At 35.8% G+C, this 18,538-nt stretch overlaps 1 protein-coding gene across 1 annotated transcript in view; it reads right to left on the reverse strand.

Annotated features, from left to right (window-relative positions):
- The window catches only part of zgc:103755 (uncharacterized protein LOC449988 homolog), a 103,729-nt gene that overhangs the window by 46,963 nt on the left and 38,228 nt on the right, over window positions 1–18,538 (reverse strand). Inside the window, exons 7-9 of the mRNA XM_056477114.1 lie at window positions 10,534–10,779; window positions 3,719–3,854; window positions 2,503–2,634 (exon numbers count right to left, since the gene is read on the reverse strand). Of these exons, the coding sequence (XP_056333089.1) occupies window positions 2,503–2,634; window positions 3,719–3,854; window positions 10,534–10,779 (514 nt within the window). The remainder of the gene's footprint in view (window positions 1–2,502; window positions 2,635–3,718; window positions 3,855–10,533; window positions 10,780–18,538) is intronic.

Consider the following 18,538-nt stretch of genomic DNA (forward strand, 5'->3'; position numbering starts at 1 on the left):
AATTGGATTTATTTGTATGTGTTTATTTATAATCCCCAAAACCAATAATTATTGACCTGCATTGTATGAACCACAAAGGACCGCATTCAGCTAAAAATCTTTAATGCTCTACTGAAGAAAAAAAGCCTCCTACATCTTGGGTGGACTGAGGATAAGTCAATTAACAACAGTTTTTAATACTGTTCTAATACAGTTTTAATATCAAATTAACAGGTGATTACCAGTTGATGAGTGGAATAAAATTAGGCTGAAAAATAGCCTGAGCATAACATATATTATTATATTTCTGTAAGGAAAAACACTGTTCATTAACATTAATTAATGAAAATAAAGTCAATTATTAGTTCTTGTTAACTCACAGTGCATAAACTAATTTTGGCAATCAGAACTTAACATTTTAAACTATGATTGGGTCCACACGGAATCTGTGCATCTGCAGATTTCCGCAGATTTTTAGCACATCATGGAGTCTATTTATTTACTTGTGTAAATGTGTGTAAATGCATACTTATTCAGTTTTTAAATTATTTTAAGTAATATTATTGACTAATATGAAAGAGTTCATATGATTTACTTACAAAACATTTTGTAAAGTATTCTTCTAGTAGATATATTAATTTGATAGACTTGCTTTATTTACTAAATAAGTGGATTTAGATGGATTTGCATGGTAAACATTAAATAAAAGATATTATTATTTTTTTTTATATCATATATTAAGTTTTTAGCTATGATACTCCCAAAATAATTCCGCATAAATCTGCAGATTTTTCACAAAATTCTCTGCAGAAACAGCAAAAAAATGTCTGCAGATGCTGTCCGGTCCTAACTATGACTAATAAATTGTACAAGTATTGTTCATACTTAGTTCATGTTAGTAAATACATTAACTATCATTGCCAAATGAAACATTATTGCAAAATGTTGTATGTATATTTTTATGAAAACTAACATTGCAAATGATTTTTATTTTAAAAAATACCAGACCTTAAAATTAAATAATATACAATAAAACATAAAAGAACATTATGCTGAAAACACTGACTTAATAAAAGGATAGCTCATGCAAAAATGTAAAAAAAAAAAAATGTGTTTTTTTTTCTTGAATTTCTTTCTTCTGTTGAACTGAAAAGATGATATTTTGAAAAATGCTACATTTGGTGATACCCAACGACTTCCCAAAACATCCTATACACTACCTGACAAAGGTCTTGTCATTGATCCCAGTTGTAAGAGCAAAAAATAATAACTTGACTTCTAGTTGATCATTTGGAAAAGCGGCAGAAGGTAGATTTTTCCCACAAATCATCCGTTGAACTGCATCCGAACCATCACAAATACTGCAGAAGATCTATTGGAACATGGACCCAAGATTCCCAAAGAAATCAGTCAAGTTTGGTGAAGGAAAAATCATGGTTTGGGGTTACATTTAGTATGGGGGCATGAGATAAATCTGCAGAGTGGATGGTAACATCAACAGTCTGAGGTATCAAGACATTTGTGCTACCCATTCCATTACAAACAACAAAAGAGGGCAAACTATTCAGCAGGGTAGCGCTCCTTCTCATACTTCAGCCTCCACATAAAAGTTACTGAAAGCAAAGAAGATCAAGGTGCTCCAGGATTGGCCAGCCCAATCACCAGACAAGAACATTATTGAGCATGTCTGGGTTAAGATGAAGGAGGAGGCACTGAAGATGAATCCAAACAATCTTGATGAACTCTAGGAACAATGCTTTGATGAACAATGCTTTCTTCGCCATTTCAGATGACTTTATTAATAAGTTATTCCAGTCCTTGCAGAGATGCATGGATGTTGTACTAGGATAGGTGACAAGACTTTTGTCAGGTAGTGTAGAAGTCAATGGATTCCAGCAACCAGTATTTTTACAAAATATCTTCTTCTGAGTTCAACACAAGGAAAAACTCAAATATGTTTTCAACAAGAGAAAGGTGAGTAAATGATGGCAGAATTTTCATTTTTGAATGATCTATCCCTGTATCCAGATAACAGATAATAACTATAATACACAGCTAAAAGCTTTCCATCTACAGAATTGTCTTTTCAATCATAGAATATAATGTATGACTTGCAATGTCATTAGTCCTCTTTCATGTGCATATGCGACAAACAGACTTTCCGCATGATAGTGTGATTCACTCCACACATCGGCGGGTGTCACGTCTGTATAAACGGCCCCCGGGGTGAACGCTGTAATGACAAACAAGTGAAAATAGCTCTCTCAAATGATTCCTCCATTTCTTCAGTGCTCACATGGCTTTTTATTGTCTCTACAACCCTGAAGGGGACAGAATAAAGCGCTAACACCAACTGCTTTATCACCGCTATCGCTGTTCACACTTGTGTAAGTTTATTTATCAAGCAGGTCCTCTGGGATGGTAATTAGCTTTGAGTCTGTGGTGGCCGCTGGGTTCCTATTGATATTGGGTTTGTGAGGTGTAAAGAGGATCATTAAGCAACCGGTTCAGTGAAAGATGTACCTGTGTTGACCTTGGATGTAACCCGCGCCAAGTCAATCCGTCTTGGGTGGGGGACAGGAACGCAGGGCTGTCGAGGACTGTGTTTTCGATGTTCAGAGAGCTTGCTGACTTTAGAAAGAGGGGCGAATATTCCTGAAGAGGGTCAAAGATGAAAGATTTTATTAGCTTTTGGGAACAGACAAGATGTGAAGACCTGAATTGTACTGACTTCTGAAATCACATGGTTAATATACATAGAAAAACAAAAAAGGTTGGGGATTGGCAATCATTTCATACGCATGGTTTTCAAACTGTACTTAACCCCAGTTTGTGTTGTTATAAACACTGCTTTTATCCTTAGGTAAAGATACATTTCACACCTGCAATTTGAAATTTTTTTTAGCGCCTAATGTTATCCAGGGTTATGAAACCCTGCTCTGGAGTAGGGTTAGGAGCAGTTTACACAGAATCCTTTAAAATGTCAACGCTGAATGTCAATCCAGCGTTTACACTTTTCGAAGAGTGGATAAAAGACTTCGAGTCCGCTATGAAAATGACTAAAGCCATTCACCGTAAAGCCGGTAGGACAGAGTTTTCAGGTAACAGTGTTCGCCACTGAATCTACACATTTTAAGCAGGATATGTTCTAACGTTATTTAATCCTTCATTTAATCATCATGATGCTGTCAATCGCGCGTTCACCATCGCTAAAGAGCAGGCAATCACTGAGATGAAACTAATATTGCAGCTCACGAAAAGACCGCTACTGCTATTAAGATGACGTATGCCAATAATAAGCTATTTGTCAATATCATCTGTGCAATATCAGACAGCACCCATGAGAACACAGCACAGTTATTATTGTTAACTCAGTTCATCTCATTCATGTCAAGTAGTGAGTGTAGGGCCACGAGATCATACTTTTATGATGTTAGTTTTAATACAATAAAAAAATTTAAAATCACAGAAATTCTCTGGCTTTTTTCTTTTTTTATTGTCTCGAAAACATACCGAACCGTGACACCACTGTGTTGTATCGAACCGAACCGTGATTTTTGTGAACCGGTACACCCCTAATAAATATATTTATAAATTCTACATTTTAATACAAAAATTATTATATTGCTAAGTAAAATATCAAATCGTTTATGGAAAGCATCATCAATGCACTGAGATATCGAATTGATGGAATGATAATTGTAATTGTCTAATCAATTGTAAATGTATTTTAACTTACCATGTTTAATGGGGCAGGTGAAGTACTGAACACCAGCTACCGATCCGTCATTCTTGCCCACCGGTTGTTGAAGCTCCACTCCAGCCCATAGACCACCAGCAAACTCCGTACTGCCGCAAAATCGCAGAGACCCGACCTTACAAAACAAAACAGAACCATGGAGTAAGCTATAGATTTACACATCTCTTTAATGCATTAAATCTGAAGTCCACAGGAGCATCCTGCAGAAACACTTAAGCAAACGCAAGGGAGGCTCAGTTGGGGACGGTGTGAGAAATAGTTTTCTGGCCGCGTGGGCTGGCAAGGCGATAATACATGTTCAATAGACCTGTTTCACGCTCTCTTTATCTTGCTTCATACTCCGGAGGGCAATGAAAAGTGATTACTTCTTTATTCCAGAAGCAAACAGGCTGCGCACAGCGGCACATATTTAGGCTCATTCGACCGGTCGCCGGAGAGCCGACCTTGTTTTCTCATGCGCTGACATTCATAAACAGGCAAATGAGCTCGGATAAAAATAACGTTAAAAGTAAAATGGGGATCAAAGAAAGGCAGCGGCGCCGAGGATTCCTGAAGATAATGGGGTTTTGATTAGCCAATCTGCAGATTCTAGGCACTCTGCTCACTTTAGTCCCAACGTGGCGGAGGATTTCATTAATGGATAATTTTGGTGTGTAGGTATGTGAGGGCGAGAGCTAGACAGAAAAAAAAACAATTATTTCTGCAAGGACAATGCAGATGAGCATGCCCTCTGGACTCTTAACTCTTCTTTCAGTTTTCTGAATCGCCATTATCCTTACTCACTGCAAATGGTAAGAGAGCCTCAGCAAAGACAATAGATGACAAACTGAAAAGCTTTAGCTGAAAAGGCTACGCAAACACTTTGTTTTAAGTCACGATTCACACTATTAACTACTGGCTAATTACCTGCCTATTATTAAGATATTAACTGTTTTTAGTACACTGAAAACCTTAATAAGTTGTCTGAACTAAATTAATTGAGTAAACTCGTTGCCTGAATTTAATTGAGTAATGGAGTCTCCCAAAACTTGCATATTTAAGTTTATTTAACTTGCCGGTTCTGAAGACTATATTTAAATTGTTTAGTTCACCAAATTTAATACTAAGTTTGGTGAACTGAACAATTTAAGTCACCAGCCACTCTATTTGGTACACCTTACTATTACTGGGTTAACCCCATTGCCTTCAAAACTGCCTTAATCCTTGTTGGCATAGATTCAACAAGGTACTGGAAATAGTCCTCAGAGATTTTGGTTCATATTGACATGATCGCATCACACAGTTGCTGCAGATTTGTCGGCTCTACATCCATGATGTGAATCTCCCTTTTCACCACATCCCACAGATGCTCTATTGGATTGAGTCTGGTGACTGTGGAGGCCATTTGAGTAAAGTGAACTCATTGTCATTTTCAAGAAACCAGTCTGAGATGATTCGCGTTTTATGACATGGCATGTTATCTTGCTGGAAGTACTAAAGCAGATCGTCTTGACCATGTCTACATGCCTAAATGCACTCAGTTTCTGCCATGTGATTGGCTGATTAAAAATTTGAATTTGCGAGCAGTTGGAGAGTTGTACCTAATAAAGTGGCCGGTGAGTGTATAAAAATACTATAGTGTTTTGAACAATACAATAGAAAAGTGTACTACACGGTGTATATTTACAACTCTTTGCTAAATAATATTCGTGTATATAGTAATATTAACCATAAAAAGGGGTACTTATGTATCTGGTCCATCTGGATTAATTTTGATGTCCTGGTTATGCAATATTCTGTTTTCAAGGCAACAAAATACAATCATTCATTCATTCATTATCTTTTCGGCTTATTCCCTTTATTAATCTGGGGTCGCCACAGCGGAATGAACCGCCAACTTATCCAGCATTTCTTTTATGCAGCGGATGGCCTTCCAGCTGCAACCCATCACTGGGAAACATCCATACACACTCATTCACCAACATACACTACGGACAATTTAGCTTACCCAATTCACCTATAAAGCATGTTTTTTGGGGGGGTTTTTTTGGATTTGTGAGGGAAACAAAAACACCCGGAGGAAAGCCACGCGAACACGGAGAGAACATGCAAACTCCACACAGAAGAATACAATCATTTACTAAATATGTATTTTTTTAAGTATTCAGTTTATTTTTATATTATGGAACCCTAGTGCTGAGTTCTAGAAGAACTTGAGTATTCCTGAACTATTGTGAACTGTAATAAATACTGTAGTAAACTTTAGTTTTTACTAAAGTGAACTGTGTTGTATTGTAGTATAGTATATCCTATAGTTAAAAAAAACTACAGTGTGATTATTTTGTTTATATTACTATAGTTGTTATGTCACCATAGCAACTACAGAACTACCACACAAGATCTTTACTATAGTAGTGTAACAAAACACTATAATATTTACCATGGTATATTTCAGTGTGGGATTTATTTAGTGATTTCCATGAAATCCGCGTTAAATTTCAATTTAAAAAAAAATCACTTGCTCAATTTATAAGACGAGAGCTATAAAAACAGTGAGACAGTTGTAAAACAGGCCACTGACATCAATGCAGTTATTTGATTGGTGTCCTGAGAAAGCCATGTTAGCCATTACACTTTCTCCAATAGTAAGTAATACACAGCTTTTCAGCTCCATATAGTATAGTCTGGCCCCTGCTGATTCCTTGTCCATTACTGATGATGTCACTATGGGCCCCAACTTGAAATCTAGCTGACTGTTACACAGCATAAAGTCCATATTCGATTGCATGACCACTTGAGGACACCATTCAGGGAAATTTTAAGGTCTTTGCTGGAAGCAGCGCATGAAGTAATTTCCTTCAGACAGCTCTCATTTCGTGGAACATTGTGTAGGGGTGCAGCGGTTTCTATTGAACTGGATTTCTCAACAACTTAAATCAATATCAATCACAGCAAACCTGCTATGTTTTGTATGTTCGAAGCGCAACTTTTTGTCACCCGTCTTTATATTGCGAGGTCCGACAAGCAAACACATTTTCTTGATTTATGAAACTGATTTTTTTTGTTTGTTATGTTTTTATACCAACACATACAAACAAACCTTTTTTATATACAGAAGTTGCCAAAAGTGATGTCCGGATGAGACTACAATTAGTTTTAATTACTTTAACCATATAAATAATATAATTAAGTGAAATTACTTTTATTTTAGCAAAACAACATAGAGAAACAAACAAAGTGTATACAGTAAAAAAATAAAGTATAACGAGTAAAATCAGTTAATAACGTGTCATTGTTTCTCTTTTTTAAATTAGAACCCATATAACACAACATAACATTAAAAAAACGGTAGTAATTATGGCGGATTGAGAAAGCCAACGTACTGTTATACTACATAAACTTATTATCCTTCCGTCTTCTTCTGAGACCAATTTCTATATGCATCTCCTCCTAGACCGTTCAAACTACAACCAACAAACTAACACCAAACCTCCAAACTGGTCTGACTCAGGTTGCTATATCTTTTTCAACTGATCCGACTTACGGTTTTCCAAAAACTGACCTTATAGCTTTGCGCCAGACTGTCATACAAACTTAAAGTTTTGCTCATTTAACTCAGACTACCAATCTGCCAATCACTGATGACCTTTCAACGTACTAGCCACGACCTAGCAACCACTTACACCCTCCTAGCAACTGTCCCCTAGGCTTCCATCGTAAAAAACTGCCATTGACTTTACATTGGACATGCTAACAACATACCAGTTCATATTAGCAATATACTGATCCATACTAGAAACATACTAATGACATACTAGTCATACTAGCAACATGCTAATTCATACTAGAACCATGTTAACAACATGCTAATTTATGCTAGAAACATGCTAGCATTTCCCAGAGATGGGTTGCAGCTGGAAGGGCATCCGCTGCGTAAAACATATGCTGGATAAGTTGGCGGTTCATTCTGTTGCGGTGACCCCAGATTAATAAAGGGACTAAGCTGAAAAGAAAATGAATGAATGAATGAATGAACATGCTAGCATAAGGCTAATTTATACTAGAAACATGCTAACTTACGTTAGCAACTGATAAGCTACCACTCAGAACACCTTAGCCACCGCCTAGCAACACCTTAGCAACCACTTAGCAACGCCTTAGCAACTGCCTAGCAACCACTGAGAACACCCTAGCAACCACCTACCAACAACTTAGCAACCGACTTACAACAGCTTAGCAGCCACCTAGCAACACCTTAGTGACCCATCAGAACACTCTAGCAACTGCCTAGCAACACCTTAGCAACCACCAAGCAATGCCTTAGCAACCACTAAGCAACATCTAAGCAACCGCATAGCGGATGCATATTTAATTACTGTCAAAAAAAAGTTTTGATGTTTCTGTGCATCATGAAACTTCAAACGACATTTATTTTTTTTGTGGCTAAACAGCTGCGATATTATTATATGTTATATTCATATAATATTTATATGAATCCCCTGTGATTACTTACAGGTATCTATATTATCTAAAACTCATGGAAACAAATGCATGTCCACCTGACACACTGAGCAACTGCCCAACAAACACACAACGTTGCCTCAACGTAGCGACCTTCCTACAACGTTGTACCAACCTTGTAAAAAAGTTGAGGTTCTACATTGATGCTAAAGGTTGTCACAACGGTATCTTAATGTTGCCATTTAAACGGCCGCTCCTTTAGGTTGTGCTTAGGCGGCATGGACGACCACTGTACAACATTTACTCGTCATTAATTAATCAGTTTAAATTTCAACAGACTGGTCGGCGCTCATTCAACAACGACCGAGGAGACGTGAGTATTGCTTTATTTTTTTCTAGCTAAATAAGTCATCAGTGGTCATTTGTGTAGTCCTATTGTGTCAACCTCTGATCTGTCCTCTCGTGTTCACTGTCTATTTTGACTTGTGGGTGCTGTGGATCCATGTCTGACACTGGATTCTCTAATGGATTTGCTTCTTTCTCTGACTGCGTTCTCCATACTACGCCTGGCCTTCAGCTGCACTCCACGGGCTGCTGTATTCTACAGTCCAGAGCTTTGATGTCCAGTGTTAATTATTTAATGTAATCTAAACCTTTTTTTTATACGGTTTGCTTATAATTAGATCTATATTGTGTGTATTTAATATTATGAAATATATAATAAAAAGTTTAACTATATACATTTGTGTGGGGTTTTCACAGTTAAAAGTTTAGTGAGCAACGTTGAAAAAAATGCAACGTTGTACAGACATTGCTATAACTTAGATGTGTTTGTTGGGTGTCAATCTTGACTAGTGGACCAATGATGATGCTGAAGTCTGCCCGTGATTTAAGTGAACTCAAATTGCAATTTTTGGAAACATAAGTGGAAAATGTGAGAGCAAGAGCGAATGTGAAAAGACGGTAAGCACACAAAACATTCAAATATGAACTGATTTTGTCTAAACAAATTAAAATTTTTGATTCACATTTATTATCTTTCGGTAGGCGACCTCGTTGTTTCTTATTCTGCATTTAGTTTTCACTTTTGCACATTATAATTTTACATGTGATGTCATTTTTTTTTTTTTATTTACTCACATTTTTATTTTTTTTGCTACCATGATACTTTAGGCGGGGATTTGATCCCATAATCCCTTACCATTAAACCTACCCATACCATCTATCCTGTCCCTAACCCTACCCGTATCCCACCTCGAGAGCAGCAGAAGTGTTCTTCAATACATTATGAACACATTAAGTATATTGTATTTATATTTTGATGCAAGTACATAGTAGTTAAGGCCAGAGGTGGGTAGTAACGATTTACATTTACTTCGTTACATTTACTTGAGTAAAATTATTGGGTAATATGTACTTTGAGTACATTTAAAGATGTGTACTTTTACTCTTACTCAAGTAAATTATTAGAGAAAAATCAGTACTCTTACTTCGCTACATTTGGCAGCGTTCCTCCGTTACTGTCAAATGATAATAAATATGATCCATATGACTTGCTTGCAAATATCGCGAGGCGCCATATTGGAGAGGTTGTGAGAGAAGCGTTTCCCGCTTTCGGTTAATTCGCGCGTGCCTAGGTTAGAATAATGGCTGAAGTTTAGGAAGAAGTGCGAGTTCATAATGCTGTCCCGCCATGTCGCCATCTGTGGTTCTGAGAATGACTGTCGCTCTCTGTGCAGTGAGTTTATTGGACCAGATCACCCAGCCTCAAGTTAAGTCTATGTTTTTACTCCAAGATGTCAACAGGAATAGCTTCATAATGCAATGCAGGCATCAAACTGACATCGCAACATATACATGAATGACAGCTTCAACCTGAAAAAACACATAGTGGTAAGTGTCAACATTATCCCAATTTGAACCGTTTTAATAGTAACTATGTGATAACTAACAAAACTGCTGTTTAATGGAATAACCGGTTAGCCCTGCACATATTAGACGTTCACACTGTTAACCATTAAAAATATATTTATAATATAAAAACATTATTTTTTAAACATAAAATGATGTGTGTATATATATATATATATATATAAATATATAAATATAAAATGAAAATTAACTAGTAACTATTTACTTGAGTAATCTTTTCATCAGATTTTACTTTTACTCGAGTAATTTTTAAGATTGTTACTTTTACTTTTACTTGAGTAAATTTTCCACAAGTACTTGTATTTTTACTTGAGTATAGATTTTGGATACTTCACCCACCTCTGGTTAAGGCCACCTAATATAAAGTGGGACCAAAAAATTTGCTCACGACATGAGTCCAAAAGAAAGGATTAATTCAGTACCTTTTGACCAGCGATGACGACTTTGTCTCCGAGGTGAAGGCCCATGCTTGAAAGCTGTGCACGAGCTTTGTCTGAGAGGACACCTGAAGGTGGTGCAGGCAGGAGAGAAAGAGGAGCATCAGGCCTGGGGAGCACCTCCTGCAGCAGTGTGCGCAGCTCTTTAGCCTGGACTGCGGCATCAGCGATTTCCAGAGGCATGTCCAGAGGCTCCGGAACAACATCAGCTGGACACTGACCCTTGTCGTTCTAAAAGGGTGAGACAAATAATACTATTTTTAAAAGGTTTAAAAAGCATGTGCGCTGTAACCAATGCTGGGTTCCACACAATCCCTTCATACTGTCCCATTGCAAATCAATTAAGTTAACTTAATGTTTTTTTATTTACAATTTTAATTGATTTAACATTCAAAAACTCAAGAAAAAAGTGTTGTTTCAGATCACTTTAAACAAGTTGTTAAATTAGAACAAGCAGCAAACATATTTTTGAATTTATTATAATTAATGTTAAATAAAATGAATGAGTGAATCAATGGTTCAGATGCAAAAATGTCTAAAGTCTGTCTAAAAATTGCCTTCTAAATGAGCATTTTTCTCAACCTCCTACATTTTTGTTCAGTTATTTCACATTAAAAGCAATGAAAAGAGCCAATTAATCAGCCTTTAAATGAAATTACTGAACCTACACACAAGAGCCTGAGAAAAAGGCTTATTTTAGAACAACATTTTAAATGGCACTTAGAGGTTTTTGCATCTGAAATGTTAAATAAAACGATTAGTACAATATTGGGCCAGCGATGCAGTGGCGCAGTAGGTAGTGCTTTCGCCTTACAGCAAGAAGGTCGCTGGTTCGAGCCTCTGATTGGTCAGTTGGCGTTTCTGTGTGGTGTTTGCATGTTCTCCCTGCGTGGGTTTCCTCCGGGTGCTCCGGTTTCTCCCCACAGTCCAAAGACATGCGGAACAGGTGAATTGGGAAGGCTAAATTGTCCGTAGTGTATGAGTGTGAGTGAGTGTGTATGGATGTTTCCCAGAGATGGGTTGCAGCTGGAAGGGCACCCGCTGCGTAAAACATGTGCTGGATAAGTTGGCGGTTCATTCCGCTGTGACGACCCCAGATTAATAAATGGACTAATCCGAAAAGAAAACGAATGAATGAATGAATGAATGAATATTGGGCCAAGCAATATTACCCATCTGTATACACCACAAGCCAATTTTAGGCAAACTGCTTTAAAACTACTGCTAACGAGCTATTCATAAAGCATAAATTGCAGTCAAGCAACTTTTAAAAGTCTTTTAATTAACAAGCAGACAGAAATATAAAGCAGACTGCAGAAGCATCTTTTTAATTATACAACTAATTGTGTTTTCATGATGATCCTAATTAGGAACTCAATTAAGATGGCTGTCTCAAATAAATAGAACTTCCCAATGTTATCTAGAACAGGAAGGAAATATGTGCATTAAAAGTTTGACTCATATTTGTTAAGTTTTATTTAAACACAATACTGAAAAAAAGCAATTCACTGTCTTCAATTTAAAACTATACTACTTTATTTAAGACCCAATTACGCAGTTATTGTTGAAAACTTGGCACTGTGCCAACACAACTGCACTGTAAAACCCAACAGTTATCAAATGAAATGAGTGCAGTTAACTCAAAATTTACTGATGTTAATTCTACTTGAGCTTTGAACCCAATGTTGAAGGTAATGGGTTAATTAAATACCTCACTACTTCAACTTAAGTAAGTTCACAGAACTCATATACAGTAGATTAGTTTTTTTTTTTACTCAAACGGTTTGTTGCAAATGGTTTCCTCAAATGGTTTGAGTTACCTTAACTCCCTTACCTTAACTGTATCTACAACAACCCCTTTTGTGCTTAAAACAACAATGACCACTTTTAGAACTTCATTCAAGCTGAAGACCTTAAAGATGCCAAATAATGACCGGCGTCTAATCTGGTCACAGCTCTTCAGAACATAAATGTTGGATACATAGATTACAAATTTAATTTAATCAATGACACCTCGAAGAGACAAAATGTCTGTTTAAATGTTTATTTAATGTGAATATTGTGAAATTTGCTATGTAGGTTTGTAATGAGACAACAAATACATGTAGGCCGCTAAATATAAGTGTTTAATGCAGGTTTATGCATTGTGTCATATCACTCTGCTCTGTCATTTTTCTGGAGTCTACACCGATAAACTAAATAAAGATTATATAAATATAAATATATAAATATATATATATATATATATATATATATATATATATATTTTTTTTTTTCCAACACATTTCTAAACATAATAGTTTTAATAACTCATTTCTAATAACTGATTTATTTTATCTTTGCCATGATGAAAGTAAAAATATGTTTGTCTAGATATTTTTCAAGACACTTGTATACAGCTTAAAGTGACACTTAAAGGCTTAACTAGGTTAATTGGGTTAACTAGGCAGGATAAGGTAATTAGGCAAGTTATTGTATTATGATGGTTTGTTCTGTAGACAATCGGAATAAAAATAGCTTAAAGGGGCTAATAATTTTGAGCTTAAAATGGTTTGTAAAAAATTAAAACCTGCTTTTGTTCTAGCAAGAAGCAGAACAAATATTATCAGACATACTGTGAAAATTTCCTTGCTCTGTTAGACATCATTTGGTTTATCAATTTAGGGACATCAGGGGGGCTAAAAATTCTGACTTCAACTGTGTGTGTGTGTGTGTGTGTGTGTGTGTGTGTATGTGTATATATATATATATATATATATATATATATATATATATATATATATATATATATATATATATATATATATATATGAGAAATATTTTTCTCAGAGAAATATTCTTCTAAAATGAGGAGAATAAAAAAACATAAATAATAAGAAAAACTATGGCAGCAGGAAAGGACAACAAAGCCAACAGTACAAGTACGTCTACTGTCAAAAATACAGTACTAATGCTGGCATTACTGATTTGTCAATAACTAATTTTAAACATGATATAAAAAGTATGTAGTCTTCTACATGGGATGGATAATACAGACTGACTGGAATAACACAATTCCCACTTTCACCATTCCTAGTAGTTCGGTGAGCAGTTGTTCAAACATCCACAAACTGATTTAGTGGTGAAGTCAGGTTATATTTAGTCTTAAACAGTAGATAAACATGTACATATTTAATCAAAATTCCCCGGCTAAGTAGATTTCTGTGTATTTCTTTAATATTGAATAATAGTGAAATTGAACTGATTTCTTATCAAGAGTTTTAGAGATGGGTTTATAAAAGGAGTCAAGGAATCATTGTCCTCCTAAAGAATGCAAATTCAACTCTGTACATTTTAGAGTGATGTACATACTTCAAAATTCAGGACTAAGCTAGACTGAATCCCAGATTGCCAAGAACAAGGCAGGCTAAGATTAAAATGTTCATCATTATGTCTCATCAGCCCCCTGTGGCTAAACAACTCAATGCTTCCACCGCAACACGCCTCAACCACATTTATTTATGTTTCACACGGCCAGCTGCCTGAATAGTGGACTTCCTGCGCCCTTCTGTCTTATTCAACAATATGTTGTAGCAGGCACCGATCTGGAAACAGACAAGGAAGATGGTCGAAACAAATGCATCGTCCTTGACATGGCTTGACTAGCGAGCAATAACTGTGACTGTTTCGCTTTCCTCAGCCCATTGGTTCTCTGCGGGCTTTAAGCTTAATGTGTTCGCCCATTCCACCAGCATCACACTCGGCACTCATTATGAAGAGTGGGGGTGTCCATGATTGGGATATCATTCTGTAAACCTCAAGAAAAGCTTGCTACAGCACACACTTCTTAGATGGCAGGAAGAGTTTTCCATCTTTAGTCACATATAAATGTACAGCGCCAGACAACTGGAAACTAAGGGCTCTCAATTTGTAATGGGATCATAGATAAACAACACCGCTGGGTGATGTTGTGCCTCATGCAGCTCCATACATCAACCCGGTCTTTTACTATCAGAGCGTGAGACAGCAGCGCTAGGCAGCTTCCTACCTAGAAACCATTTTAAGGCCATGGATGCCCTCCAATTCTAAATAGACTGAGTTTATAAACAGTAAGAAAAAAAATAATGGTTTGGCCGAATTATCAGCATCGGCATGTATCCTTTCTAGATAATGGAATCCCAAAATACATTACATCAAGTTCAAACGCATAAAAAGGCAGAGAAAACAAGAGACATTAACATTTTTATATGCAGATGGCTTTTTTTTTTGCCAAACATAGTTTGTGTTAGCCTGAAGAGACACATTTTACAGCCTCTTATTCAAATGATGTTTATCGTATTGAATTTTCACACTAAACATGTTTCTTGATGGGAGCGGGCCTTAAAGGGATAGTTCACGCAAGAACAGGGTATACGCAGGAATCCTAAAGGAAATGTGAATACCTTTTAAGACTTTTTAAAGACCTTCTCAGAATATTTTAAGACCTCATCGCCACTTCAAATCTAGTATCTAAATACAGTTTTAATCAGTATCAAACCTTTATCTTAATGAACAGTTGTAGTTAAATAAATCAATCGAGCACAACTATGCAACAGAACTCAGATAAGCTCGGAAGAAACAAAGCTTGAAAGACTATACGCGATTGTTTTCAGTGACAGGCTTCAGCCACTGTTTAAACTCGTCTTTCTCCAACCAGGAGTACGCAAACTTACATTTTCCCATTTTCCCATCTGTTTCGCAATATGGAGAGCATCACATCACCTTCCCATGTTTGTCACAAATTACATGACATCACCTGAATGAAGGAGCTTGGCCGGATGCACCAGGCCCAAATTAATCACGTGGTAATCACGTGGAGCAGTCCGTTGTTAATAATAGGTGGAAAATAAATATATTAATGCTTTTTCTGAGTCAAACACTTTGGACAATGCTTGAATAAAATTTAAGACTGCGTAAAAAATCAATTAAGACTTTTTAATACCTTTTAAGGGCCTTGATTTTCACAAGTGATTTATAAACTTAATACTTTTTAAGACCCCGCAGACACCCTAAAGAAAAAGAAAAATCCTGTCGTCATTTTACTTGTTTCAAACCTTTATGAGTGTCTTTCTTCTGTTGAACACAAACAATGATATTCTGAAGAAAGCTGCACACCATTGACTTCCATAGTATTTGTTTTTCCTACTATGTAAGTAACTCATAAAGGTTTATATCCCCTTGAGAATGATTAAAAAGTGAGTCAATTTTCATTTTTTTTGCATGAACTATCCCTTAAATTGCTCAGTTAAAATAGTTTGGTTAAAAATACCCCAACATTTAACACAACTATAGATTATTATAGCACCTTCCCAACTATGGGTTATTTTAACCCAATGCACTGAGTTTTATAATTGAAGAGTTCAGATGCAAAACCCTCTAAATACATCAGACCTCTTTTCTTGTAAACGAGCACTTCTATCAGCCTCCTAATTAGGTTCAGAAGTATCATTTTATATTTAATGAAAAGGTTATTAGCTAGTAAATTTAATTATTTAAAAAAATGTCATTTTAAACAATTCTTTGGTTTTTAGGTTAAGTTAAAAGTTACATTTCTTTCACGTCGAAACCAGCTAAATTCACTTGTGCTTTTTATGCAAAACCCTCTAAATCCACCTATTAGAACAAGATTAAGCTGTAATTAGTTGAAAATCACTAAAGATGCAATTAGAAATTATTTTACCAAACATAAAACACATTACACTAACCACCTGAAATTTAAAATACATCTGTTAAGTAAGTGGCAGTTCATTCCGCTGTGCTAAACCAGGGAAAAAGCAGAAGGAAAATGAAATCTGTAAAGTAAGTGCATTAATCAATAACATTAAAACTGACATTAATTCAATTTTAACAATCTATTGTCATTTCTGATATTTGAGATTTAGATTTAAATGCAAGTAGAGCAATGTAGACATTCTAAATATTGTAAACCTAAGCTTGGTAGATTCAAATAATGTAGTTTAAAAACATTGTGAAACATCAATATCTGTGCATTGTCCATTAATATAAAAGCTTATCAGATGTATAGGTATTATGAAGTACTACAAATAATGTATGGTTTTATACAATATATTTATCTTAAAATAGCTTAAATTAGCAAATAGAACACAAGGTAGGCCAACTGGGCAAAAAGTGGATATCTCTCAGACAATTTTAGAAGCTGTCATTCATTCATTCTCACTATACTTAAGGTCTTGGTCTCTTGTTTATCTTCATAGCATCCACATAGGGATAAAAGAACGGCATCTTTAACTCTGTCTTTTGTGAAACGCAGTTGCTATTGAATGTATAGTAAATCAGACTCATTCAAAGTAGCGTCGCTGCGCAAAAAATCGTTATGAATGCATGCTACACTTCCGACTGTACAGTGTGTTTTCATTTTCTTATAATGCACAGAGTTTTGAGGTAAGGGACGTTTTCATTTGCCATTCACTGACAGTCGGACAGGCTCATCCAGTTCATCAAACTCCATCTTTTAAAATCTAAATCTGAAGCGGAATAAAACAGTCTCCTCATAAAAACCGGCGTATCAGCGCGCTGCTACATTGAAAACATATGATTCGATTTGTGCCTTCTGATTGGTTCTCGGGATATAGCGGCTTTTGCTGTCAAAGGTAAGTGGTGTTTAGCGGCTTTTGCTCTTTTAACACTTGAATTTATTAATATCCTTTTTAATAATTAAGAGCGCTGGTGAAACTGATATAAAAGTCACGACACGGAGAGGTAATCTGATTAAAATAACAACAATATTATTGCGTTATAGCTTAAATAAAATTTAGAATGTAAAAACAACATTACGTACACATAATAATACAGCTGTTCTGTCAGTTAATTCAGTTGACTGTTGAAGTTCAAAAATTAACCCAACTGGTCGAATGTTTAAATAAATAACACAATAAAGGTTAAAAATAACTTAAAAAAAGCACCAACTATTTAACCCAACTGCTTGAGGAATTAATAAATAACCCAATAAAGGTTAAACAAATAACAACAAAAAAAAAAACTGGATTAAATAAATAACTCAACATATTTTTATAATGTACAAAAATATAAATGCTTTTGCCAAACAGACACCGGACAAAACTGAAACGTTTTAATGGACACAAACTTACACATTTTTTTAAAATGGAGTATTTATGTGTTCGGCTGTATGAATATGATAAGCATATGCAAAACCAAACCAAAAGTACACTTTGGGCTTAACACAATGCAATCCCAGAGCAGATGTGTATTCAACTTTTAAAACTGATTAGGATAATTTTTTTTCCTAAAATGTGTTGAGCTCTACATTCATGAATGAACTAGTTTTAAACTAGTAGCTTTAGTAGCATTTACACAGACATCACCTTTTGCAAAAACTTCATAGTGTATAACTGCAGGTAATTATGTTTATATACAGTCCGCCCTTTACACAACACCTTTTCTGATTTTGACTGTAATGTAATGACTTGCACCTTTTGTAAAGAAATAATGGAACGATAACTTATGCGAAAAACACTAACTTAAATCTTGTATCTCGGGTGACACGGTGGGTGACTCAGTGGTTAGTACTGTTGCCTCACAGCAAGGTCGCTGGTTCTAGCCCCAGCTGGGTCAGTTGGCATTTCTGTGTGGAGATGCATGATCACCCCGTGTTGGCGTGGGTTTCCTCCAGGTGCTCCGGTTTCCCCCACAGTCCAAAGACATGTGGTATAGGTGAACTGATTAAACTAAATTGGTTGTATTTATGTGTGTGAATGAGTGTGTTTGAATGTTTCCCAGTATTGGGTCAAAATGGATGAAACTCATTTATTTTACACAAAAATTTTACACAAAATACCCCATAATGACAATGTGAAAAAAATATTTTTTGAAATAGTTGCCAATTTATTACAAATAAAAAACCTGAAAAATCACATGTACACAAGTATTCACAGCCTTTGTCGTAAAGCTTTAAATTGAGCTCAGGTACATTCTGTTTCCACTGATAATTATT

The sequence above is a fragment of the Danio aesculapii genome, chromosome 17 (genome assembly GCF_903798145.1).
Source record: "Danio aesculapii chromosome 17, fDanAes4.1, whole genome shotgun sequence".
Classification (NCBI taxonomy): Eukaryota; Metazoa; Chordata; class Actinopteri; order Cypriniformes; family Danionidae; genus Danio; species Danio aesculapii.